At 38.2% G+C, this 26,879-nt stretch overlaps 1 protein-coding gene across 1 annotated transcript in view; it reads left to right on the top strand.

Moving 5' to 3' along the window:
- The window catches only part of KPNA3 (karyopherin subunit alpha 3), a 91,930-nt gene that overhangs the window by 42,746 nt on the left and 22,305 nt on the right, over nt 1-26,879 (top strand). The window contains exons 2-9 of the mRNA XM_054446719.2: nt 1,450-1,494; nt 15,332-15,421; nt 15,613-15,642; nt 15,730-15,782; nt 15,921-16,016; nt 22,739-22,824; nt 25,692-25,778; nt 26,131-26,300. Of these exons, the coding sequence (XP_054302694.1) occupies nt 1,450-1,494; nt 15,332-15,421; nt 15,613-15,642; nt 15,730-15,782; nt 15,921-16,016; nt 22,739-22,824; nt 25,692-25,778; nt 26,131-26,300 (657 nt within the window). The remainder of the gene's footprint in view (nt 1-1,449; nt 1,495-15,331; nt 15,422-15,612; nt 15,643-15,729; nt 15,783-15,920; nt 16,017-22,738; nt 22,825-25,691; nt 25,779-26,130; nt 26,301-26,879) is intronic.

The raw sequence follows: 26,879 nt of genomic DNA, 5'->3' as shown, positions 1-26,879 counted from the left end.
TAACTATGCTTATATGTGTAATAAAAGAATCCATTATATCAGTATGTTAAAGGGGAGATATATATTATTTCAGTGTTTCCCCATAAGGCATGCCTGATAGATCCTCTTAAACTCAGAAGGGTACCTTACCTTTTGATACAAAACATCTATCTCAAACTTATTTTTATTTTCATGTTTTTAAGGCCATGGCGGTGAATTTACTTTTTAAAAATATGAATCATTAGAGATATAGTTCATTGATTGCAGGCATCAGAAACCATCCCTGGCTGACTTAAGCAAAACCATAATTTATTGGAAGAATATAAGGTAGTTCATAAGATGAGTAGAGAAATGGAAGAACTGGGAATTGAGCAAGTCAGGGATATAGGCATTATTTACTAGCTTGTCCAAAATTCTTCCTTTGGAATTTAATGTGCCTTTTTTTCCCTTTCTCCTTAAGATTCAGAGTTATAGAGGAGATAATTCTGATAGTGTAGTTGAGTCTTGCGACCTACTTAAGCTAGGAGAGAGTGAGCCACTTTAGGTCTCATTAAGACTACAGGATGGGAAGGATATAATTCCCCAAAGATGACTGGGTACAGTTAGGGCAGGGAAATGGGTCCTAGGCAGCCAAGTCCCACCTTCCACAAAATTAACCAACAGATATCCAGTAAAATACAGAATTTGGCTTTTTAACTAATTGTAGCTCATCATTTAAAGTATAAGATGTATCAGTCATTGAGATTATAAATTTCTTCCTTTTTATTTATTTTTTGAGACAGAGTCTCGCTCTGTCACTCAAGCTAAAGTGCAGTGGCGTGATCTCAGCTCACTTCAACCTCCGTCTCCCAGGTTCAAGCGATTCTTGAGCTTCAGCCTCCAGGAATAGCTGGGTCTATAGCGGCGTGCTACTGCACCCAGCTAATTTTGGTATTTTTAGTAGAGATGGGGTTTTGCCATGTTGGCCAGGCTGATCTCAAACTCTTGGCCCAAGTGATCCTCCAGCCTTCTAAAGTGCTGGGATTACAGGTGTGAGCCACTGCACCCAGGCAATATTAAATGACTTCTAACTCAAATACTTGAGTGTTTTTTTTTTTTTCTTCTTCTTCTTTTTTTTGAGATGCAGTCTCGCTCTGTCGCCCAGGCCTGGAGTGTACTGGCGCCACCTCGGCTTGCTGCAACCCCCCCCTTCCCGGGTTCAAGCAATTCTCCTGCCTCAGAGTCTCCCACGTAGCTGAGATTACAGGTGCCTGCCACCAAGCCCGGCTAATTTTTTGTATTTTTAGTAGAGACTAGGTTTCGCCATGTTGGCCAGGCTGGTTTTGAACTCCTGACCTCAAGTGATCTGCCCGCCTCGGCCTCCCAAAGTGCTGGGATTATAGGCATGAGCCACTGCACCCAGCTGAGATCTTTATATATTAGCAGTATCCATATTTTGATACATCTGTAATCTTTGTTTTTCTTTTCTAGACAATGCGAAGACATAGAAATGAAGTGACAGTGGAACTGCGGAAGGTAAGGTTGATTTACATTTAAAGAAAACTAATTAGATTTTTCTGATGTTAAAATTCTGTGTATCTTGAATAATGAAAATACTGTGGCAAATTAGTGGTCATCCCTAAAACCACACATCACTGGATACTTTATCATGGTACTTATTCATAATAGCTTTCGTTTACTGAGGGTACTAGGCCCTGTGTGAAGCACTTTACCATCACTGAAATTCTCATAACATCTGATGAAGTTAGATAGTTTTTCTTTGACATCCTATTTCTGTGGGCTTCCTCTCCCTTTCCCCATGTAAAAGTTACACATACGCGGTAAAGATACTTTAGAAAAGTAAATAAAAATAGAAAAACCTTGTGTTTTCCCAACTGAAAGCAACTGCTATTAAAATTTATTGTATTTTCTTCCATTATTTTTGGAGGATTTTAGAGTTACCTTCATCAGATTGTGTTTTCTTTTTTCTTTTTCTTTTTTTGAGGCAGCGTTTCACTCTGTCCAGGTTGGAGTGAAGTGGTGTGATCTTGGCTCACTGCAGCCTTGACCTCCAGGGCTCAAGTGATCCTCCCACCTCAGCCGGCTGAGTAGCTATGAATACAGGCACACCACCACACCCAGCTAATTTTGTTTATTTTCTGTAGAGACTAGGTCTCACTATGTTGCCCAGGCTGGCCTTGAATTCCTGGACTCGAACAGTCGTCCTTCTGCTGGGATTCCAGGCATGAACTGCCATGCTTGGCCCAAATTGTGTTTTCATGTGAACACATTTTATTTGAAACAAATATTTAAATTGCTAATCCAGAAAATAATAGTGAATTCTCTTTCTATACACATATACACATATCTTTTTTTTTTTTTTTTTTTTTTTGAGGCAGAGTCTTACCCAGGCCAGAGTGCGGTGGCGCAGTCTCGGCTCACTGCAACCTCCACCTCCCGGGTTCACGCCGTTCTTCTGCCTCAGCCTCCCAAGTAGCTGGGACTACAGGCGCCTGCCACCTCATCTGGCTAATTTTTTGTATTTTTAGTAGAGATGGAGTTTCACCGTGTTAGCCAGGATGGTCTCAATCTCCTGACCTCATGATCTGCCCGCCTCAGCCTCCCAAAGTGCTGGGATTACAGGTGTGAGCCACCGCACCCGGCCTATACACATATCTTTTAAAAAATAAATTTAAAACTTATTTCAGATCTTTGGTGTTTGTCTTAGGTTAGACTTTTCCTCATGTAATTCACTCCTAAAAGTCCTTCCTATATTGAATTACCATCTTGGGCTGGGTGCGGTGACTCATGCTGTCATTCCAGCACTTTGGGAGGCCAAGGCAGACAGATCATCTGAGGTCAAGAGTTCGAGACCAGCCTGGCCAACATGGTGAATCCCTGTCTCTACTAAAAATACAAAAATTAGTTGGGTGTGGTGGCACGCACCTTGTAGTTCCAGCTACTCGGGAGGCTGAGGCTGGAGAATTGCTTGAACCCTAGAGGCAGAGGCTGCAGTGAGCCAGGGTCGCGCCACTGCACTCCAGCCTAGGTGACAGAGCGAGACTCTGTCTCAAAGAAAAAAAAAAAAATTACCGTCTTGAAACTTTTCAGTTGTAGGGAGAAGGAAGAGGGTCTTGATTCTGAAAGTACACATTCTCTTAGAGTCACTAGAAATAGACTTGTGCATTTATTATTTAATAATTATTTTAAATACACACTTTGTTTCATACATGGGCTAGGTAGCTCTTCAAATCTGTAGTTTTACAACAATATTGCCAGAAGCTCATTTTAACTACATTCATAAGGTCTTCATCAGAAATGCATTTAGTTATTCAACCAAGCATTACCATTTGAGCAATTGTCTCATGGAGGTGAACACTAGATAATCACATAACCAAATATATCCTTACAAATTGTGAATGATGCTGTGGAGGAAAAATAGCCATGAAAGTTAAGAGTGAGGTTTTTTTTAAAATTGGGCATTCAAAGGTGATTTGTCTGAAGAAATAACATTTAAGCTGAAACCTGAAGGATAAATTGGAATTAGCTTATTTTTTCAGATGTTTAAATAACCATATTTTGAATTTTTGCCAATAAATGTCATGCTCATTGGTATAGTATATAGTTCCTGACATCCATTCTCCTGTACCCTTTCCCCACCCCCTTTTTAAAATTAAATTTTGAAAATACTTGCTAAGAGTTGTATTATGTATTTACTAAATTTCAAAAAATTCACCTGAGGTCAAGAGTTCGAGACCAGCCTGGCCAACATGGTGAATCCCTGTCTCTACTAAAAATAAAAAAATTAGTTGGGTGTGGTGGCATGCACCTGTAGTTCCAGCTACTCGGAACATAGAATATTTTCTATGTAATTAGTCCAGTAGCTCCAAAATTAGGAAATTAACAAGGAAGATCATTTTTTTTTGTTTCAGTCATCAATGGATTAACAACTAATGTTAGAATATGTTATGTCTATTATCTATTAATCATCAATAATTGTGTATATTAATAAACATTAACATAATAAACATTAACATAAGCATAAAACTACTTGCTAATTCCCATTCCCTGTCAACTCCTTTATGGACACAACAATACTTTGGTAATCATATTGGCAAGTTCTTTCAGATCTTTGGGTCATTTAGACCAGAGAAATGAGCTAAACCTTAACTTAATAAAGTAAGGTGTTTTTTCCAGTCTTAACGCTTTAAACTTTTTTTCTTTTTCACATTTTGTTGACATACACCATATATACAAAAAGTCCACACATCACAAGTATCCAGCTTGATGAATATTTGTAGTTTGAACACATTTGTGTAACCACCAGCTCCTGGATCAAAAAAGAGAATACCCCAGGGCCCCTTTCTAGGTATTGGTTATCCCCGAAGGTAACCATTATTCTGATTTCTAACACAGATTATTTTGCATATTTAGAACTCTATGTAGGTAGACTAGTGTGCGTCCTTTTTTTGTCTGGATTTTCATTCACCAAATGAAGATTACTTTCTTTAATAGATGCAATAGAAGTAAAATTGGAATTAAGTAATTAGTATTTATTGCCATCTGTTAACATTACACCGTCTGCCACCAGATATGGGCCCTTACTTTTCCTTAACTTTTCACGCTTGCAATTCCACTTTAAAACTTTTGTATTAGTTCAGAAGCCTCCTCTTGTTTAATCATTTTAGCCCTTCTAATATGCTTATAAATCTAAGCTACTAATTTATATATTATATTTGGTTACTTGATCCTCCTCCTGTTGTTGTGCTGCCTTCTCTAATTTATAGAACTAAAAATTATTGCATGTCAGAGCATATCTTTTTAAATATTCACCTTAGTTGCCCTAGAGACCCCTTTCTTTTTTTTTTTGGATAACATTATTTCCTTTCCAGTTACTATGGTTCGATTTCTGAAAATACTTGTAGTAGGACCAAAAATGAAATTAACTAAAGAAATCTCAAGCAATTTCTTATTTCAAATTTAAGAATTCCCCAAGTAAGCAGTAGAAAGCAAACTTTTCCTGAAACAACGCCTGAAGTTTATTCAGACAAAACTTAATTGATTTTGATGTGATTTTACAGAGATGTGGAGAGCTCTTCAAGAGAAGATTCCTCCACTCTTTATGGTCAGAGTATCTGTCCCTGATTCCAGGCCTTGCTCTCTCTATTGCTCCATTGAGGAGAGAATCACATTGTTTTTATTTAGTGACATTAAGATTCTTGAAAACAAAAGGGATCTAGTCCCCAGAGTTTCACTGAGAAATTGAACTAGTGGATATCATCCGTCAATTGTAACTCACTTTACTCTATGGGATTTTGCTTTGAATATTTCGTTTTCCCTTAGATTGTAAGCTTCTAAAGTGCAGATAATAACCACATTCACTATCCATCTACATCCCTCCACCCCAGCCTCCCAAATAACTCCTAAGTCTCTTCCTTAGCCCATCTTAAAATGCCTAATCAAATTGTGGCTATGTAGTCGATTAAGTGCTGATATTCACGAATTAAATTTAATTATAATCTCTAAAAATATGCACTTATATTTAAGTCATGTATTGAAATTTTAAGACAAATACTTCAGATATAGGCCGTGCTACTCAAAAGTTCTCATCTGTGACAAGTTAGGGAGCTTGTGCCAAAATGTAAAAGAAGGCAGTGCTTCCTTCAAGAGAGTCTTTCTGACAGAAGTAAATTGAAAGATATCCCATGTTCACGGATTTGGAAGAATTAGTATTATTAAAATATCAGTACTACCCAAAGTGATGTACAGATTCAGTGTAATCTCTATCAAACCTCTAATGTCATTTTTCACAGAAATAGAAAAAAAAAACCTCTAAAATTTGTATGAAACCACAGAAGACCCCAAGTAGCCAAAGCAATCTTAAAAGAATGAACCCAGAAGCATCACACTACCTGATATGAAAATCTGCTGCAAAGCCATAGTAATCAAAACAGCATGATAGTGACATAAAAACACACACACAGAACAGTGGAACAGAAGAGTTTGCTTTCTATGGCTTACTTGGGGAATTCTTAAATTTGAAATAAGAAATTACTTGAGATTTCTTTAGTTAATTTCATTTTTGGTCCTACTACAAGTATTTTCAGAAATCGAACCATAGTAACTGGAAAGGAAATAATGTTATCCAGAAAAAAAAGAAAGGGGTCTCTAAGGCAACTAAGGTGAATATTTAAAAAGATATGCTCTGACATGCAAGAATTTATTTCACCAGAAATAAATCCACATATTTGTGGTTGATTTTTGACAAAGGTGCCAAGAACATGCAACAGGAAAGGACAGCCTTTTCAATAAATGGTCTTGGGAAAACTGGCTATCTACATGCAGACAAATGAGACCAGGCCTTTATTTCACACCATATACAAAAATCAACTCAAAATAGATTAAAATGCAAACATAAGATGTGAAACTGTAAAACTACTGGACGAAAACACAGAGGAAAATCTCCATGATATTGGTCTGGGCAATGTTTTCCTGGATATGACCCCAAAAACACAGACAACAAAACAAAAATAGACAGATGCAATTATTTCAAATTTAAAAGGTTCTGCACAGCAAAAGAGACTATTAATAAAGAGAGAACCTATAGAAAATATTTGCAAACCATACATCTGATAAGGGGTTAATATTATATAATGAACTCAATAGCAAGAAAACTAACAATTAAAAAATGGGCAAGGGTTGGGCACGGTGGCTCACACCTATAATCCCAGCACTTTGGGAGGCCGAGGCGGGCGGATCACAAGGTCAGGAAATCGAGACCATCCTGGCTAACACGTTGAAACCCCATCTCTACCAAAAATACAAAAAATTAGCTGGGCGTGGTGGCATTTGCGTGTAGTCCCAGCTACTCGGGAGGCTGAGGCAGGAGAATGGCGTGAACCTGGGGGGCGGAGTTTGCAGTGAGCCGAGATCACACTGCACTCCAGCCTGGGTGACAGAATGAGACTCCGTCTCAAAAAAAAAAAAAAAAAGGGCAAAAGAGCAGAATAAACATTCTCAAAACATAGAAATGGCTAATAAATATACTAAAAATTGTTCAACATTACTAATCAGAGAAATAAAATTAAAACTACTGTGAGATATCATCTTACACCTGTTAGAATAACGGTTATCAAAAAGATGAAAGATAACGCATGTTGGTGAGGATGTGGAGAAAAGGAAACTCTTGTACACTCTTGGTCAGAATGTAAATTAGTATAGCCATTATAGAAAACAGTATGGGGAAGTTCGTAAAAATAGAACTACCATGTGATCAAGCAGTCCCACTACTGTGTATATATCCAAAGGAAAAATGAAGCCAGTATGTTGAAGAGATATCTGCACTCCCATGTTTATTGCATCACAATACCCGAGATAAGGAATCAACCTAAATGTCCACCAGTAGACAAATAGAAAAAGAAAATGTGGTATGTATACATAGTGGAATACTTTTCAGCCTTAAAAGAAAGAAACCCTCTCTTTTGCAACAACATGGATGAACTTGGAGGACATTACATTACCAGAAATAAGCCAGGCAAACAAGGCAAGTATCACTTGCTCTCACTTATGCATGGAGTCTAAAAAAGCTAGACTCATGTAGGATGGTGGTTACCAGGGGCTGGGGCCAGGGGTGGGGGGCACAGGGATTTGGGGAGATACTGATTCAAAGTATAAAAAATTTCAGTTAGGAGGGATAAGTTCAAGACCTCTACTGTAGAACATGTATATTGGTCAATTTTCACGTTGCTGATAAAGACATACCTGAGACTGGGCAATTTACAAAAGAAAGAGGTTTATTGGACTCAAACTTCCGTGTGGCTGGGGAGATCTCACAATCATGGCAGAAGGTGAAAGGCATACCCATATGGCAGCAGACAAGAGGGCTTGTGCAGGCAAACTCTTGTTTTTAAAGCCATCAGATCTTGTGAGACTCATTCACTATCATGAGAACAGCGAAGGAAAGACCTACCCCCATAATTTAATCACCTCCCACGGCACATGGGAATTGTGGGAGTTACAATTCAAGATGAGATTTCGGTAGGAATACAGCCAAACCATATCACATGGTTATGAACTATAGTTAATAACAATGTGTTATATTCTTGAAAAATCACTGACTGTAGATTTTAAGTGTTTTCACCACACACACAAAAATGAAATGTAAGGTAATACATGTGTGGTTTTTTTTTGTTTTTTTTTTTTTTCTGAGATGGGGTCTCATTCTGTCACCCAGGTTGGAGTACAGTGGCACAATCTTGGCTCACTGCAACTTCTGCCTCCCAGGCTCAAGCAATTCTCCTACCCTCCTGGGTAGCTGGGACCACAGGTGCTCACCAGTTTGCTCAGCTAATTTTTTGTATTTTTGGTGGATACGGGGTTTTGCCATGTTGCCCAGGCTGGTCTTGAACTTTTGAGCTCAAGCAATCTGCCCGCCTCAGCCTCCCAAAGTTCTGGGATTACAGGCATGAGCCACCGCACTCAACTGTGTTTATTAACTCATAGCTATTCCACAGCATATACATATTTCAGAGCATCATGTTTTACTCAATACGTATGTAGAATTTTTGTCAACTTTTTAAAAATAATATGTTTAAAGCAGGTCTTTCTGTCTAAATAAAGAGCTGAACTAAACAGTTTGCTTAGTTTCACAGTTGATTTACATTCTGGCACAAGCTCCCCTCCCCACCTTGTTTTGTTACTTTAGAGGCTTATCACCCTGAAGGTAAAAGCTCCTTATCTTGTAGCAGAACTGTAACAAACAGTTTGAGAATTATTAACTAGTGTAAGGATCACACTTCAAATAACAGATACTGATCCCTCAAAATTGAGGATGACAGATGACATCTGTTTATTAATAGGTCCTGTTTACCTGGCCTCTGACTCCTTTCGTGTGAATTGTTTTTTCTTTTACCTCCTTGCTCTCTTTCTTCCCAATTTAGAGAGGCTTTTATGCATCAACACTTAAACACACATCTGTACCTCTTTTTTTATCACATTATAGACAGAGTTACATAGGAATTAAGTAACTTGCATAGTCAAAAGCTAATAAATGGCAGAGCTCTTAACCATTATGCTGTAATGCCTCTCAAAATACATGTGTGTTGGTTGAATAATGCTTTGTGGGTTGAGAATGAGCTCAAAACCTGTTACTTATATTTTCAACTTTTGGCACATTATATTAAATTTGACCTAATCTTTTCTTGATGATTGGTCAGTCAGATAGGCCATAGGCCCTTATTTTCATTAGCTTTGGAGGTGAGGCAAGTTTAAGATCCTACATAAAGAAAAAATCCACCCAAGTGCCCCACTTGGTTAATAAGATCCACTACTTGTTTAGTTAATTGTTTGAAAGATCTTTTAAAAAATACTCTAAATTCTCCCATATTAATAAGCCAAAAAAGAAAAATATGATCATATCAGTTACTCATTTCTGATAAAAGGAATAGAAAGGAATTGCCTCATCTTGATAAAGAGCACCACAAAAACCTCACAGCTAACATCATACTTAATGGTGAAAGACTAAATGCTTTCCCCTGAGATTCAGAAGCAAGGTGATAATATCCATCATAACTGCTCTTATTCAGTATAATGCTGGAAGTTCTAGCCAGTGCCATATAAGGCAAGAAAAAGAAATGAAAGGTATGTAGTTTGTAAAGGAAGAACTAAAACTGTCCCTATTTGCAAATAATGTGATTATCTATGTAGAACATCCCAAGGAATCTATCAGAAAGCTCCTGGAACTAACAGGTGAGTTTAGCAGGGTCACAGAATAAAGAAATCAATTGCATTTATATATGCTGAACATGCAGAAACCAAAATTAAAAACAATACAATTTTTAGACAATTCAAAGAAAATAAAATACTTCAGTATACATTAACAAACATGTACAGGATTTATACAGTGAATGTTACAAAATATTGGTGAAAGACATGAAACAAGACTTAAGTAAATGGAGAGACGTATACTGTGTTCACGGATTGGAAGCCTTAACGTAATAATGACATTGATTCTCCCTAAATTGATCTGTTGGTTTAATGCGCATTTCCTATTGAAATTCAACCAAGATATTTTGTGGACACAGATAGACATTTAAAAATGTGTATGGAAAGACACAGTCTCTAGAATAGCTAAAACAATCTTGACAAAAAGAAAAAAGGGGAAATTACTTCACCTAATATGAAAGCTTATAGTATATAGCTATAGTAATCAATACTGTGTGTTATTGGTAGAAGGAAAGACATATAGACAGTGGAACAGAAAATATAACCCAGAAATAGACCTGCATGAATACATCCAGCTGATTTTTAGCAAAGTTACAAAACCAATTCAATGGAGGGAAGGACAGGTTTTTAAAAAATGATGAGCCTAAACTTCACGCCTTATGCAAAAATACAAAATGGATTATAGACTTAAATGTAAAGCACAAAGCTATAAAAGTTTTAGAAAAAACAGAGAATTTTCTGGATCTGGAGACAAAGAGCTATATTTGACCACAAAAGCCTAATCCATAAAAGAACAATTGATAAATTGGACCTGATTAAATTAAAAATTTTGCTGTGTGAGAGCCCATATGAAAAGATAGAAAAGACAAGCTAGATATTGGAAGAAAATATCTGTTAAACTACGTATTCAGTAAAAGACTAGTATCCAGCACATATAATGAACTCTCAAAACTCAGCAGTAAGAGCCGGGTGCAGTGGCATACACCTGTATTCCCAGCTACTCAGGAGGCTGAGGCAGAAACAACACTTGAGCCCCAGAGTTGGAGGCTGCAGTATGCTATGATCTTGCCTATGGACAGTCACTGCACTGTAGCCTGGGCAACGTAGTGAGACCCCTGATTCTTACACACACACACACACACACACACACACACACACTTAATAGTAAGAAAAACCAAAACAGTCTAATTTAAAAAGATGTGAAGTCATTTCATTGAAAAGAGGACATGCAGACATTAAATAAGCACATGAAAAGATGTTTAGCATTGTTAGCTATTAGGGAAATAGAGATTAAAGCCACAACTACATATCTATCAGAACAGCTAAAATAAACAATAGTGACAACACCAAATGCTGGCGAAGATGTGGAAAAACTGGTCACTCATGTTAGTGGTGGAAATGTAAAATGGTACAGTCACTCGGAAAACAGTTTGTCAGTTTTTTGTCTAAACATGCAACCTCTGTATAACCCAGTGCATACAATCCTGGACATTGATCCCAGAGAAAGGAAGATTTGTATTTATATGAAATATGTACATGCATGTCTATATAGCAACTTTATTTTTAATAGCCAAAACTTAGAAACAACACAGATGACCTTTAATGGGTAAGTAGACATACTGTAATATGTCTACAGTATATCTATATGATGAAATACTATTCAGCAATAAAAATGAACAATTATATAAGCAACAATTGTTGATACAAGCAACAATTTATATAAATCTCCAGACAATTATACTGAGCCTATAATTCTGTCATAAAAAAAGGTTATATACCATATGATCCCATTTATATAACATTTTTGAAATGATAAAATTTTAGAAATGGAAGAGAGGTTAGTAGTTGCCAAGGGTTATATACGGTGTCAGAGAGATGAGAAGGAGTTGATTTTGCTTATAAAAGGTCAGGAGGAATGCATCTTGTGTTTTTGGAAGTGTTTACCATCTTGACTGTGGTGATAGATAACATGAATCTATACAGGTGATAAAATTGTATGGGATGTAATACACACACACACACACATGCAAATACATGTAAAATGAGAAGTCTGAATAAAATAAGTGGATTGTATCAATGTCAGTATCCCAGTTGTGATACTGTACTATAGTTTTGCAAAGTGTTACCATTGGGGTAACCTGGGCAAAGCATACAAGGGATCTCTCCGTATTATTTCTTATAACTGCATGTGAATATACAATTATCTCAATAAAAATTTCAGTTACCAAAAAAAGCCTAAGTTAGTATTGAAAAAAGCAGCTATTTGATAAGATGAATTAAATAATCCTGCAGGGAAAAAAGAAACATGCATTAGATTGTCAGTTCTTAACATGATTGATGAACCAGTAGTGTTATTTTAAAAAATTTGTTTTAATCAAAGTATAACACACTGAACAGACTGCCCAAAACATAAATATAACTTATAAAACTTGTGGGTGAATATCCATGTAGTCACCCAGCAGAAATATCATTTCATAAATGTTAATATGGAGGGGAATTTTCATTGAGTATATTTTCCTACCTCATTGAAAGCATTTAGATGCAACCAGGGTTGGACTATTTCTTTAAAAAAAAAAAAAAAAAACCCAAGGAACTAAAACCTAAACTAGATGAAGATTTAAAGTGAGGGTATTATTGGATAAAAACAGATTTAATTACTTATTTCAAGCTTGAAAGGGGGCTGATGAATAATGTAATTATCCTTTTCATAAGATTTAAAAGAAGTGACATCAAACTTGTTCCACAAGTTTAGGTATAGAATTGCAAGCCAGTTTTTCAAGATGGAAAGAGGAATTTGGGAATGAAAAGGAAGTACTTTATGTAGAGTTTAATAACATACAGAACTTACTAACTCAAACAATATATTAAGTTGGGTTATAAGAAATTGCCCGTAGTTAACTGCTTTGACCTACAAAGCAGTTCATGTGGTTCAACCTAGTAAAAAACAAGATCCAAAAGGGCTAGGTAAATACATGCATACATGGATAATAGATTAATAATGGATTTTTAAAGGAATTTTAGAAATCCATCTAATCCATATGTGTGTTTAAGGATTGGTTGGGTGTTGAAATTAGGTAAGTTCCCATAACCCCTGAGCTGCTTTCTCACCTGACAAAAGAAAAGTATACCCTTTATGGATGCTGAATTTATTGTAGTGCAGTTTTCAGGAGGGTAAAAATCTCTAGGTATCAAGTGAAGGGACAGTTTAAGTTATTGGTTTTAGTGATTAATCTGACCATTAGAAACCTGCCCAGTGATTATTTTTCCTTGGCTTGTACATATTTTTGTTAAGAGTAAAGTATGGGGCGGGGGCAGTGGCTCACGACTGTAATCCTAGCACTTTTGGAGGCTGAGGTGGGCGGATCACCTGAGGTCGGGAGTTCGAGACCAGCCTGACCAACATGGAGAAACCCCATCTCTACTAAAAATACAAAATTAGCCGGGTGTGGAGGCGCATGCCTGTAATCCCAGCTATTCAGGAGGCTGAGGCAGGAGAATCACTTGAACCCGGGAGGTGGAGGTTGCAGTGAGCCGAGATCGCACCATTGTACTCCAGCCTGGGCAACAAGAGCAAAAACTCCATCTAAAAAATAAAAAATAAAAAAATAAAAAATAAGTAAATATGGTTCTTGTGCCATAGATATTTTGGTCTATGTTAGGATGTTTTCAATTTAAATGCAGGGGTTGTTACCCAATGTTTGATAAAAGAAATAATTTACAAAGAAGCTATAATAGCTCTAAACTAGTATATGCCTAACACTCTCTCTCTCTCTCTCTCTCTCTATATATATATATAAAGTCAAAATTTGCAAAATTAGAAGGGGAAATTCATCAAAGATATAATCATTGTGGGAGATTTTCTTCTTAGTAGTGAATAAACACAAGAAGAGATAGAAAATTTGAATAATTTAATTCACAAATTTTAACTAATAGACACATGTAAAACCACATATGTGTTTGGAAACTGGTTTTATGATAGAATAAGATATAGTTTCCAAACTCTGCGCTGAGGTAACATGGGGCTCCACAGTGACCTGAAAGGGTCTTTGGGATATTTCAGTTTTGAGAGAAATACAGTGACATCTTTCAGATACCACAGAACTGTTAGATCTCGAGGTAGTCCACAGTTTAAACACTTAAATAACACTACATTCCTTTCTACAATTATTTTATCTAAGAGTGAAATAGTTTTTTCTTTCAGTTTGTTTTTCTTTTCTTTTTCCCAAATGACTACTTTGGCCTACACTGTGGACTGAGAAAGTTTGAGAACTTCTGGTATAAAGCAGATGTCAGCTAATTTCAGTGTATTGTACATACGTGTTCTCTGACTACAATATAATTAAATTAGAAATCACTGAATAAGACAGTTAAAAAAACCTCATAGTTGTGAATGTTTTAAAGTATGTCTGAATATATTGAATATATTGAGCATCAAAGAAATCTTAATGGAGTCTAAGAATACCTAAAAATGAACAGTAGGAAAACTATTATATGTCAGAACGTGTAGAATACAGTTAAAGTGGTAATTCAGGAGACAAATTTATAGCAAGTAGAGAGAAGGAACAACAACAAAATACTAGAAATTTTAGAAGTCATTCATTTAAATACAGCATAAATTTAAAAACATGAGTGCATCATCTAGTTTTTTGCTTCATAATACACCACTCCAAACTATGTAGCTTAAAACAATAGCCATTTTATTGAGCTAACAATTTTGTGGGTTGGCAGAGTGGGTTTTCTGGCATAGGCCAGTTCAGCTGTTTTCTGCAGGCTTCCCTTATTGTCTCTGGTCAGCTGGCAGGGTTGGTTGGTGACTAGATGATCTAGCATGGTCTCAGGTAACTTGGCTGGGACTTGGTTGTTGTCCACGCAGTCTCATTCTCCATGGCTCAGTGTTCACAAGGTGGTTTCAGGAAAAAAGTTGCAAAAGAGAACCTGTCCCTGATATGTAACCACTTTTCAAGTCTGTTTGCTTAATGTCCCATTGCCAAAGCAAGTCACACAGCCATGCCTACAGTCAGTGCGGGACTGGATATGGGAAGGGGAATTACTGCCATTTTTGCAAACAATCTACAATTTAAGTATGAGCAAACTTACGCAAATAGGCAAGGCGCAGTGGCTCACACCTGTAATCCCAGCACTTTGGGAGGCCGAGGCAGGCGGATCACTTGAGGCCAGGAGTTTGAGATCAGCCTGGCCAACATGGCAAAAATGCATCTCTACTAAAAATATAAAAATTAGCCAGGTGTGGTGGCGCATGACTGTAATCCCAGCTACTCAGGAGTTTGAGGCACGAGACTCACCTGAACCCGGGAAGCAGAGGTTGGAAGTGAGCTGAGATTGTGCCACTGCACTCCAGACTGGGTGACAGAGCAAGACTCTTGTCTCCAAAAAAAAAAAAAACAAACCACAGTGGGTGCTTAATGAAGTGTGTGTGCTGTGTGTATGTAAAAGCAAGCCAGGTAATTTTGTTACCAAAGCCAGAATGTGACCCTCGTCATTGGTTTGCAGTATGCACACTTAATTCATATTATCCTTATGTGTTCAGTATTTGTTTCATAATTGCCTAATAAAGTTGAACTAGTTTTAATGGATTTTTCATTACCAGTAGTCCTTATGACTTCTTAAGCATTTATTGGTTGCCTTTCAGAACAAAAGAGATGAACACTTACTGAAAAAGAGAAATGTTCCCCAAGAAGAAAGTCTAGAAGATTCAGATGTTGATGCTGATTTTAAAGCAGTAAGTTACCATGTTTTAATAGTGATTTTAAAATAATTTTTATAGTAACTGTGAGAACTTCATTTCTAATATAAGACCAACTTTATAATGATAATTAAAGTATATTAACTCTAACTTTATCAGGTACACTATTTAATGAATGTAATTTTGCTAATAAACTCTGCTGAACTATGTTTTTTTTTCTTTTTAAGCAAAATGTAACCCTAGAAGCTATATTGCAGGTATGTTATTAATTTAATATTCTCGTTTTGAAGTATTTTGAAATTGATTATTTTTTTCATTTCTGAAATTTACATTTGGTATTGCAGAATGCCACAAGTGATAACCCAGTGGTCCAATTGAGTGCTGTCCAGGCAGCAAGGTAAATACTAATTTGTCCAGAGAGAGAATTATGTCATTCCCCAGTTGTGTTACCTGGTAGTCTAGAAGTTAATACATTGTTATTTCTTTTCACAGTTTGAAAATTATAGCAATTAATTTCTTATATTTATTTTCCTAGAAAACTGTTATCCAGTGACAGAAATCCACCGATTGATGACTTAATAAAATCTGGGATTTTACCAATTCTAGTCAAATGTCTAGAAAGGGATGATAAGTAAGTATGGATTTGACTCCCTATTCAGTTTTTTTCAGTTAACTTCAAAGTTTGGATTGTTATTTAACCAGTGAGTTCAGTTTGGTTTTGTACTTATGATGTTTTTCAATCGTTATATATTTTAATGTAATTTTCTTATTCTGGGATCATATTTAGCAGACCCAGAGTGCTTCTCGTTTTCGTTTCTGAAGGATGTGTATGTTTTCTAGGAAATTTTTATCTCCTGTTTATTGCCTGTTTTAACTTATCTCAAATAAGGATAAGTTTATTAGGATTTTTTATTAGTAATATTTTAAAACAAATGATGTTTGAGTCACTCTTTGCTTATGAGTCTATATATAGATTAACCTCATGACTAAGTCAGCATGGATGGTTTCCAGAACTAAGTGGCTCTTTCTTGCCCTGGGAATCTTCCAGCTGATTACTGATCTTCTGTGCTGTCTTTAACAGAACTTCATCCATGATAAGTTGTCCAATGTCAGACTTTTTGTTTGTTGCAAATTAAGAATAAGGGGACAGGTTATACTTACCCAGAAGAGAAGGAGTAAAACTCCACTTGATATCTTTTGAGGAACTGGCCCTATTTCCATTTTCGTTTAGTGATATCTCAGTGCTGTGCCTTAAACTTTGTTAATTTGGATTAACTGGGGAGAATATAAGTTTGAACTCCAAAATATATTAAAACCAATGCTTTTTTTTTTTTTTTTTTTTTTGCATTTAAGAGCATCTAGACTGAAACTTGGGATATTTTGCTAAAAGTTGTCCAAGGAATTTTCAGTTGGCTAGATAAGAATAGTGGTATATAAATGTTGCCACTAAGGGTTTGTAGTATTTGAAAATACCATTTGCTTTCGTTGTGTGCCACAACCTCTCCCACTTTCCACCCCCAGGCCCGTTAACACTTTTTAAAATACTATCATGTTTGTTTTCTATAACAATGTTACTTAAGTAAAGGTAAGTTTTATTTTAGCTGTTGAAAAAATAAATTCTGGCTGGGCGTGGTGGCTCACGCCTGTAATCCCAGCACTTTGGGAGGCCAAGGTACGTGGATCGCTTGAGTCCGGGAGTTCAAGAGCAGCCTGGGCAACGTGGCAAAATCCCAGCTCTACAAAAAAAAAAACACGAAAATTAGCCAGGCATGGTGGCACATGCCTGTAGTCCCAGCTACTTGGGAGGCTGAGGTGGGAGGATCGTTTGAGCCTGGAATGTGGAGGTTGTCATGAGCCAGTATCGTGCCATTGCACTCCAGCCTGGGTAACAGAGCAAGACCCTGACTCAAAAAATAAATTCGTCTGGGTGCAGTGGCTCACACCTGTAGTCTCAGCACTTTGGGAGGCTGAGGCAGGTGGGTCACGAGGTCAGGAGATCGAGACCATCCTGGCTAACATGGTGAAACCCTGTCTCTATTAAAAAATACCAAAAAAAAATAAGCCGGGCGTAGTGGCAGGTGCCTGTAGTCCCAGCTACTCGGGAGGCAGGAGAATGTTGTGAACCTGGGAGGCGGAGGTTGCAGTGAGCCAAGATCGCACCACTGCACTCCAGCCTGGGTGACAGAGCGAGACTCCGTCTCAAAAAAATAAATAAATAAATACATACATACATACATACATACATACGTTCTATTCTACTTCTACTTTTAGGACCCTCCACTTGTTCTTTTTTTTTTTTTTTTTTTTTTTTTGAGACAGAGTCTCGCTCTGTTGCCCAGGGTAGAGTGCAGTGGTGCAATCTTGGCTCACTGCAATGTCTGCCTCCCGGGTTCAAGCGATTCTCATGCCTCAACCTCTTTGAGTAGCTGGGATTACAGGTGTGGCTAATTTTTGTATTTTTAGTAGAGATAGGGTTTCACCATGTTGGCCAGGCTGGTCTCAAACTCTTGACATCAGGTGATCCTCCTGCCTTGGCCTCCCAAAGTGCAGACATTACAGGCATGAGCCACTGTGCCCGGCCTAGGGCCCCTTGTTTGTGGCCAACTTCTCTTCTTTTTCTCCTTTTCTTTCCAGTCTTTTATATATAGACTCATTTGTGTGGGTGTGTCTGTGAAACATAATATATAATACAGAAAAATATGCTAAAATATATAAATATATACAGCTTAATGAATAATTATAAAACTAAGACCTCTGTAACCACCACCCAAAGCAAAAACAGAAAATTTTCCATGATTTGGATCTGACTTTATGGATTTGTCGTGGGAAGTTGTGTTATAATGTAAAAGGCCATATACTTTGGAGCCAGATTGACTGTGGTTCAAATCCAGGGTTTGCTGTTGATAAAAATCCACGTGGCTTTTGAACCTCAGATATCTCATCTATAAAAATTAGATGGTGGTAAGGAATGGAAATAATACATACAAAGCACTCTACACAATGTCAAACTTAGGATAAATGTCCGTTTATTTTTTATTTTTATTTATTCATTTTTTTGAGACCGAGTCTTGCTCTGTTGCCCAGGCTGGAGTGCAGTGACACAATCTCGGCTCACTGCAAGCTCTGCTTCCTGGGTTCACGCCATTCTCCTGCCTCAGCCTCCCGAGTAGCTGGGACTATAGGCGCCTGCCACCATGCCCAGCTAATTTTTTGTATTTTTAGTAGAGATGGAGTTTCACCATTCACAGGATGGTCTCGATCTCCTAACCTTGTGATCCACCCACCTCGGCCTGCCAAAGTGCTGGGATTACAGGCGTGAGCCACTGCACTCGGCCATAAATGTCCATTTGTTATTGCACTCATTTATTTTTTCTATATCTTTTCTCATTTTTTAAAATTTTTCCACATGACATCTTGAAAGGCTTTCTCTGGCTTTATAATTTTATTTTTTACATTTATCCATTTTCTTATTTAAGTCCCCCATTCCCAGTATTTTGCCAAACCACCTAACCAGCTTAATAACTTTCTACTTCCAGTCTGAGGCAACATATACTGTCTTACTATTTTTGATCTTACTGTTTTTTTACTTATTCCCTGCCTCTGATATACCATTTTATTTCCTGCCTTCTGCTAGAATTCATCATATACAGGGGAAATTTTAAAAGTTTGTGGAAAAGTGGAATCAAAAGATAATAAAATATATGAAAGATAATAAATATATAAACTTTATTTCTCAACATAAGCTCCATCAAGGTCAAGACACTTTTGTAAGTGATACTGCCAGCCATTGTCTATCCCTAAAGAACTGAGGGTCCTGGGAATTTAACCATGTCAGCACAGTCTTTTTCATGATATTAACTGAAGAAAACTAGATGCCCTTTACAGGTTGTTTTTTAAGATTAGGAAACAAAAAGAAGTCACAAGATGGCCAAGTCAGAACTGTAAGGTGGATACCTAATGATTTCCTATTGATTCTCTTGCAAAATTGCTCTTGTTTGATGAGAGGAATGAGCAGAAACATTGTGGTGGAGAAAGACTCTCTGGTAAAGCTCTCTCAGGCTTTTTTCTGCTAAAGCTTTGGCTGACTTTCTCAAAACATTCTTGTAATAAGCAGGTGTTACCATTCTTTGGCCCTCTAGAAGGTCAACGAGAATAATACCTTGAGCATCCCCAAAAACTTTTTAGTCATTACCTTTCCTCCTGACCAGTCCACTTTTACTTTGATTGTACTTTGTCTTTAGGATCATACTGGGAAAGCCATGTTTCATCTCCTCTTACAATTCCTTGAAGAAATACTTCAGGATCTTGATCCCTCTGGTTTAAAATTTTCATTGAAAGCTCTGCTGTTGTCTACGGCTTATCTGGGCACAATAGTTTTGACACCTATCAAGGGGAAAGTTTGCTCAACTTTAATTTTTCAGTCATAATTGTGTAAGCTGAACCAGTCAAGATGTCTGGTATTGGTTATTGTTTCTGCTGTTAATCAGCAATCATCTTCTGTTAGGGCACGACCAAGATTAATTTTTTCCTCAGATATTGATGTTGATTGTTTGCCACTGTGGATTTCATCTTCAACATCAACTTGTCCCTTTTTTTTTTTTTTTTGTGACAGAGTCTCACTCTGTCGCCCAGGCTGGAGTGCAGTGGCACGATCTCAGCTCACTGCAAGCTCCGCCTCCCGGGTTCACACCATTCTCCTGCCTCAGCCTCCCGAGTAGCTGGGTCTACAGGTGCCCGCCACCATGCCCGGCTGATTTTTTGTATTTTTAGTAGAGACAGGGTTTCACCATGTTAGCCAGGATGGTCTCGATCTCCTGACCTCGTGATCCACTTGCCTCGGCCTCCTAAAGTGCTGGGATTACAGGCGTGAGCCACCATGCCCGGCCGACTTGTCCCTTCTTAAAAGGAGTTAACCATTTGTAAACTGCTGATTTCTTCGGGGGCATTTTCCCCATAAACTTTTAAGTACATCAGTGAGTTCACCATTATTTCACCCAAGCTTCACCATAAATTTGATGTTTGTTTTTGCTTTAATTTTAGCAGGATTCATGTTGCTCTCCTTCTAGGGGCTCTTTTCAGATTGATGACTTACCCCTTACCCCTCTTAGTGCCTCAAACTAGATCATGTTCAGACGTGTATAGAAAGTTAGTATGAGTTTATTTTGGTGCAAAAAAATTGAAATCCATGAGTTTTTTCATAATACACATTTTTAATGAGCTTTTTAAAGTGCCCTCATGGTTCTTCTCTGCTACTTCATTTTCTCATATGTTCCATCTTTTTAACCTGTATATATATTCCATCCTCACTATTTGCTGTATCTCTGACATTTATTCTTCTTAAAACCTTTCATTCTTGGATCTCTTCAACATTTTTTCTTTTTTTCTTTCTTTCTTTTTTTTTTTTTTTTTGAGATGGAATCTCGCTCTGTCACCCAGGCTGTAGTGCAGTGGTGCAATCTCAGCTCACTGCAACTTCCGCCTCCTGGGTTCAAGGGATTCTCCTGCCTCAGCCTCCCGAGCAGCTGGGATTATAGGCATGCACCATCATGTCCAGCTAATTTTTGTATTTTTAGTAGAGAGGGGGTTTTGCCATGTTGGCCAGGCTGGTTTCGAACTCCCAACCTCAGGTAATCCACCCGCCTTGGCCTCCCAAAGTGCTGGGATTACAGGTGTGAACCACCGTGCCCGGACTTCTTTAACCTTTTGATACTAACAACCTTGCTTGCTCTCTTCCCTGTTTATAGGCTTTTCTTCGAACTCCCTAACCTTTGTCTAATCCTAATTTTTGCTGACTAAATCCCCCCCAACCTTGGTATTCCACTTAAGGGAATTTGTACTCTTTCAGCTATCCTAACTTAATATCGATCATTTCCTTTTAACAGGTCTTTCCTTTATGTCTTTTTTGAGACAGGGTTTCACTCTGTCACCCAGGCTGGAGTGCAGTGACACAATCACAGCTCATTGAAGCCTCAAACTCCTAGGCTCAAGCAATGTCCCCATCCCAACCCCGCCCAGCCTCCCAAGTAGCTGGGACTACAGGTGTATACCACCACATCTGGCTGATTTTTTAATTTTTTGTAAAGATGGAGTCTCACCGTGTTGCCCAGGCTGGTTTCGAACTCCTGGGCTCAAGTGATCTGCCTGCCTCAGCCTCCCAAAGTGCTGGGACTACAGGTGTAAGCCCCAGCATGTCTTTTAATAGGTCTCTCCTACATCAGCCTTTAACCTTTTTTAGCCATTCGGCATACCATTGATTTGAACATTATTTTGTTTCCTCCCTTTTTCAATGCCCCATCTGTAGCATATCTGTAGAATACACTCCTCACTCCCATCCTGAAACACACACACACACACACGCACAAACACCCTGTTACTTGCTTCTTAGTTTCAGCTCTCTTGATCTAATCCTTGTCGTTCCTACACATCATGATCCTTCCAATGCATGATACCTTTTTTATTTCCCACTGTCACTGCCTTTCTTTTTAAATCCATCTTTGAAAAGCTAGTTCAGTTGTCACTTTCTTTGTGAGGTCTTCCATTACTATTCAGAAATATAATGATCTTGTTTTTTTAACAAAATTATACAGCCTTGTAATATCCCTAGTATGTAAAGCAGATAGTGTAATGGAGACAGATGGGGTTCTAGCTTTAAGACCAGCCTAGAGCCTGTGATAGTGGTTAAAGTGAGATGATGAGGGCCTCAACTAGCACTTGATATTAGGAGTGATTATATAAATGTAAGAAATGTTTAAGAGGTAAAATCGACATGATATATTGATGAGATGTGTCTGTGGAGAGGCAGTCAAAGTCAAGGGAAATAATGACTGGCTAAATGTTGTAATACCAGTGGACATAAAGAAGCAGGTTCATAGTGACTGGCTTTGGGAGCCAAAGAGATTTTTTAAGTAGAGATGGCTTCTGGGTACAGTGGCTCATGCCTATAATCCCAGCACTTTGGGAAGCCGAGGTGGGCAGATCACCTGAAGTCAGAGGTTCAGGACCAGCCTGGCCAACATAATGAAACCCTATCTCTACTAAAAGTACAAAAATGAGCCAGGTGTGGTGGTGTGCACCTGTAATCCCAGCTACTTGGGAGGCAGAGACGAGAATCACTTGAACCCCAGAGGCGGAGATTGCAATGAGTCAAGATGGCGCCACTGCACTCCCGCCTGGGTGATGGAGGGAGACTCCATCTCAAAAAAAAAAAAGTAGGGTTGGCTAGCAGGCAATTGGATTATAACAAGGTGAAATTCAAGGACAAGGCAAAGGATAGCCATATCTTACCAGTCTTAAGATTCATGAATTTAAGTGGTAGTTATGTGTCTAAAAAGATGTTTTATTGTCTTTTCACAGTCCTTCATTACAGTTTGAAGCTGCTTGGGCATTAACTAACATAGCATCAGGAACTTCTGCACAGACTCAAGCTGTTGTGCAGTCTAGTAAGTAAATTCCTTATTGTCTGAACTTTCTATGTTTTAATGATGGCAAGGAAGTAGAGTTTTGTAATAAAGAAATTTTATCTTGTAACATTTTTAAAATGATGACTTTTATAAGTTACTTTTGATGACCGATATCTTTTTCATAGCCGTCATTAATCTGTCATGAAAAAATTTTAATTGTGGTTATTAAAAGAAGAGTAGAGTTTTATCTTTTGGAGTAGACATCATGGTGTGATAACAGGATTTTAAATTCCGTTTCTGATATCTTCAAGATGCTGAATGGCTTCTGCCTTTTAGCTTATGACATATTTTAAATTTTATTTTCCTCAAGATGGGCTAATAATTATTGTTAAATGACACTGACACAAGCTCTTTAGAAAAGTACTAGATATCACCACGTACGTTATTATAGTATGGGATGCTTAGCTAATTTTAGGTGTGGTAATCAAGGTGATTTTAAGTAGCATGTGATATGGGCAGTAAGTTACATTGAATCATGTATTGAGAATACTATTCTCACCAGACCCACGGGTGGCTCACGCCTCTAATCCCAGCACTTTGGGAGGCTAAGGCAAGCAGATCACTTGAGTTCAGGAGTTCAAGAACAGCCTAGGTGACATGATGAAATTGTGTCTCTGCAAAATATTTAAAAATTAGCATTGCATGGTGGCGCACGCCTATAGTCCCACCTACTCAGGAGACAGAGGCGAGAGGATCGCTTGAGCCCGGGAGGCAGAGGTTGCAGTGAGCCGAGACTGCACACTGCATTCCGGCCTAGGCAACAGAGTGAGACCCTATCTCAAAAACAAACAAAGGCTGGGTGTGGTGGCTCACGCCTGTAGTCCCAGCACTTTGGGAGGCTGAGGCGGGTGGATCACGAGGTCAGGAGATCAAGACCATCCTTGCTAACATGGTGAAACCCTGTCTCTACTAAAAATACGAAAACAAAATTAGCCGGGCATGGTGGCGGGTGCCTGTAGTCCCAGCTGCTTAGGAGGCTGAGGCGGGAGAATGGCGTGAACCCGGGAAGCGGAGCTTGCAGTGAGCCGAGATCGCGCCGCTGCACTCCAGCCTGGGTGACAGAGCGAGACTCCATCTCAAAAAAATAAAAAGACTTATCATATGACCCAGGAGTTCTACTCCTAGGTGAAACCAAAAGATATGAAAACATATTCATACAAAGATTTGTACATAAATATTCACAGCAGTGTTATTCATAACTAACCCAAATGTTCGTTAACTGATGAGTGGATAAAGTGAATGTGGTATATACAATGGAATACAATTCAGCAGTAAAAGAATGAAGTACCATTACCTGTTACAACATGGATGAACCTGAAAAATGTTAAGTGAAGTCAGACCCCCCAAAAAACACAGTATGATTTCATTTGTAAGACATGTCCAGAATAGGCAAATCTGTAAAGACAGAAAGCAGATATTTAATGGTTGCCTGTGGCTTGGGGAATGTGTGGCAGAGGAACAAATGTGGAATGACTGCCTTAAGTATGAGATTTTTCTTTTTTCTTTTTTCTTTTTTTTTTTTTTTTAAGACGGAGTCTTGCTCTGTCGCCAGGCTGGAGTACAGTGGCGTGATCTCAGCTCACTGCAACTTCCGTCTCCCGGGTTCAAGCAATTCTCCTGCCTCACCCTCCCAAGTAGCTGGGACTACAGGCGCACACCACCATGTCCAGCTAATTTTTGTATTTTTATTAGAGACGGGGTTTCCCTATGTTGGCCAGGATGGTCTCAACCTCTTGACCTCGTGATCTGCCTGCCTCGCTTCCCAAAGTACTGAGATTATAGGTGTGAGCCACTGTGCCCAGTGTGTATGAGATTTTTTTTTTTTTTTTTTTTTTTTTTTTGAGACGGAGTCTTGCTCTGTCACCCAGGCTAGAGTGCAGTGGCGTGATCTCGGCTCACTGCAACCTCCGTCTCCCTGGTTCAAGCAGTTCTCTGCCTCAGCCTCCGAAGTAGCTGGGATTACAGGCGCCCACCACCACGCGCGGCTAATTTTTGTATTTTTAGTAGAGACAGGGTTTCACCATCTTGGCCAGGCTGGTCTTGAACTCCTGACCTCGTGATCCACCTGCCTCGGCCTCCCAAAGTGTTAGCATTACAGGCGTGAGCCATCGTACCCAGCCAAGATTTCTTTTGAGGTCATGGAAATGTTATAAAATTATATTGTGGTGATGTCCTCACAACTCTGTATAAATATGAAATGTCATTGAATTACACACTTAAATGTAAATTTATTGTAATTATATCTCAGTAAAGTTGTTAAAACTGAATTAATTTTAATTTAAATTTTAAGTAAATAATACAAGTAATACACAGATACAGCAAAAAAGAAAAATCTTAGAGGTAGTACACAGTTGATTGAAATTTTTAAAAAGTGATCTAGCTTATGCTGGAAATGGGTATAATGTATAAATTCTGTAAAGAGTAAGGATTATGAGAAATTATTTTAAAGTATAACATAGACCTGATATGAGATTGATCAGTTCTTTGGTTAATCCCCATATCAGGAATTGAGATTACGTAGACTAAAGCATTACATTTTAAGGTTACATGTTTGGGGTAGGAACTTTTTTTTTTTTTTTTAATGGATTTTAGGAAGGATTTCATGCTGTTGCTTTCTTTTTGTTAATGATATGATAGCAACTTTTAGATACTGCCAATTGGTATGTTACTTGACTATTACTAGGGGAAAATACTGAAATTGATTCTTTTTAGGGTAAAGATATTTGCCACATTCGTTCTTCCAGCTACAATGTGCCAGGCTCTGTATTTGATCAGTTTCTTTGATCTGAAATCTATAAACTCTTCAACATGTTGCTAGTATAAATATTAGTTTTTCTTTATTGCAGATGCAGTACCTCTTTTTCTGAGACTTCTTCATTCACCACATCAGAATGTTTGTGAACAAGCAGTATGGGCTTTGGGAAACATTATAGGTAAGTGGTTTGAAAGGAATCCTCTTAAGAATCTAAATTAACTTTTTTCCTACATTGGCATAGCCATTGCATACTATGTTTCCTCTGAATTTAATGTGGGTTGATTCTCTTCTTGCCTCATAAGTACTGACTTAAGATGATACTCTTTGAAAAGGATATACAGTTTGCTGTTAGCATTGGTAGGTTAAATTTATGTTCCCCAAATCAAAATCTGGAGAAACAACACTTGATGCCTTTGACTAATGGTGAGGAAACATAGAACGTCAGTGTTCCCATATGAGCCATTACATACATTTCAGACTTTCTCATCCTGAATGTAAGTTTTTTTTAAATACAATTTTCATTTCTGTAGGTGATGGTCCTCAATGTAGAGATTATGTCATATCACTGGGAGTTGTCAAACCTCTTCTGTCCTTCATCAATCCCTCCATCCCCATCACCTTCCTTCGGAACGTCACATGGGTCATTGTCAATCTCTGCAGGAATAAGGATCCCCCACCGCCTATGGAGACAGTTCAGGAGGTAAATGAAGAATTGTAAAGGCCAGATGGCATATTTTCCCTATGTTTGTACTTTAGGAATTCATGTACAGGAGACAAAATAACACATATACTGATTTCATTGCAGGTGTGAGTTTTTTGTTTGTTTGTTTGTTTGGTACGGAGTCTTGCTCTATCGCCCAGGCTGGAGTGCAGTGGCATGATCTTGGCTCACAGCAAGCTCCATTTCTCGGGTTCACACCATTCTCCTGCCTCAGCCTCCTGAGTAGCTGGGACTACAGGCACCCGCCACCATGCCCGGCTAATTTTTTTGTATTTTTAGTAGAGACGGGGTTTCACCATGTTAGCCAGGATGGTCTCGATCTCCTGACCTTGTGATCTGCCTGCCTCAGCCTCCCAAAGTGCTGGGATTACAGGCGTGAGCCACCATGCCCGGCCACAGGTGTAAGGTTTTAAAAGTAACGTACCATATTTAATTACTGACTCCTATGAAATAAAAGTTTGAGTGTCTTACTGTACCTGAAAGAATGTCAGTTCATCCTAATGCCTATTTTTTTTTATTGTCTGCATAAAAAGAAAATATAAAAATTCAGAGAGAAAA

Source organism: Pongo pygmaeus, chromosome 14 (assembly GCF_028885625.2).
Source record: "Pongo pygmaeus isolate AG05252 chromosome 14, NHGRI_mPonPyg2-v2.0_pri, whole genome shotgun sequence".
NCBI lineage: Eukaryota > Metazoa > Chordata > Mammalia > Primates > Hominidae > Pongo > Pongo pygmaeus.
Note: the sequence above shows the minus strand (reverse complement) of the source record. Positions and strands in the feature narration are given on the sequence as shown.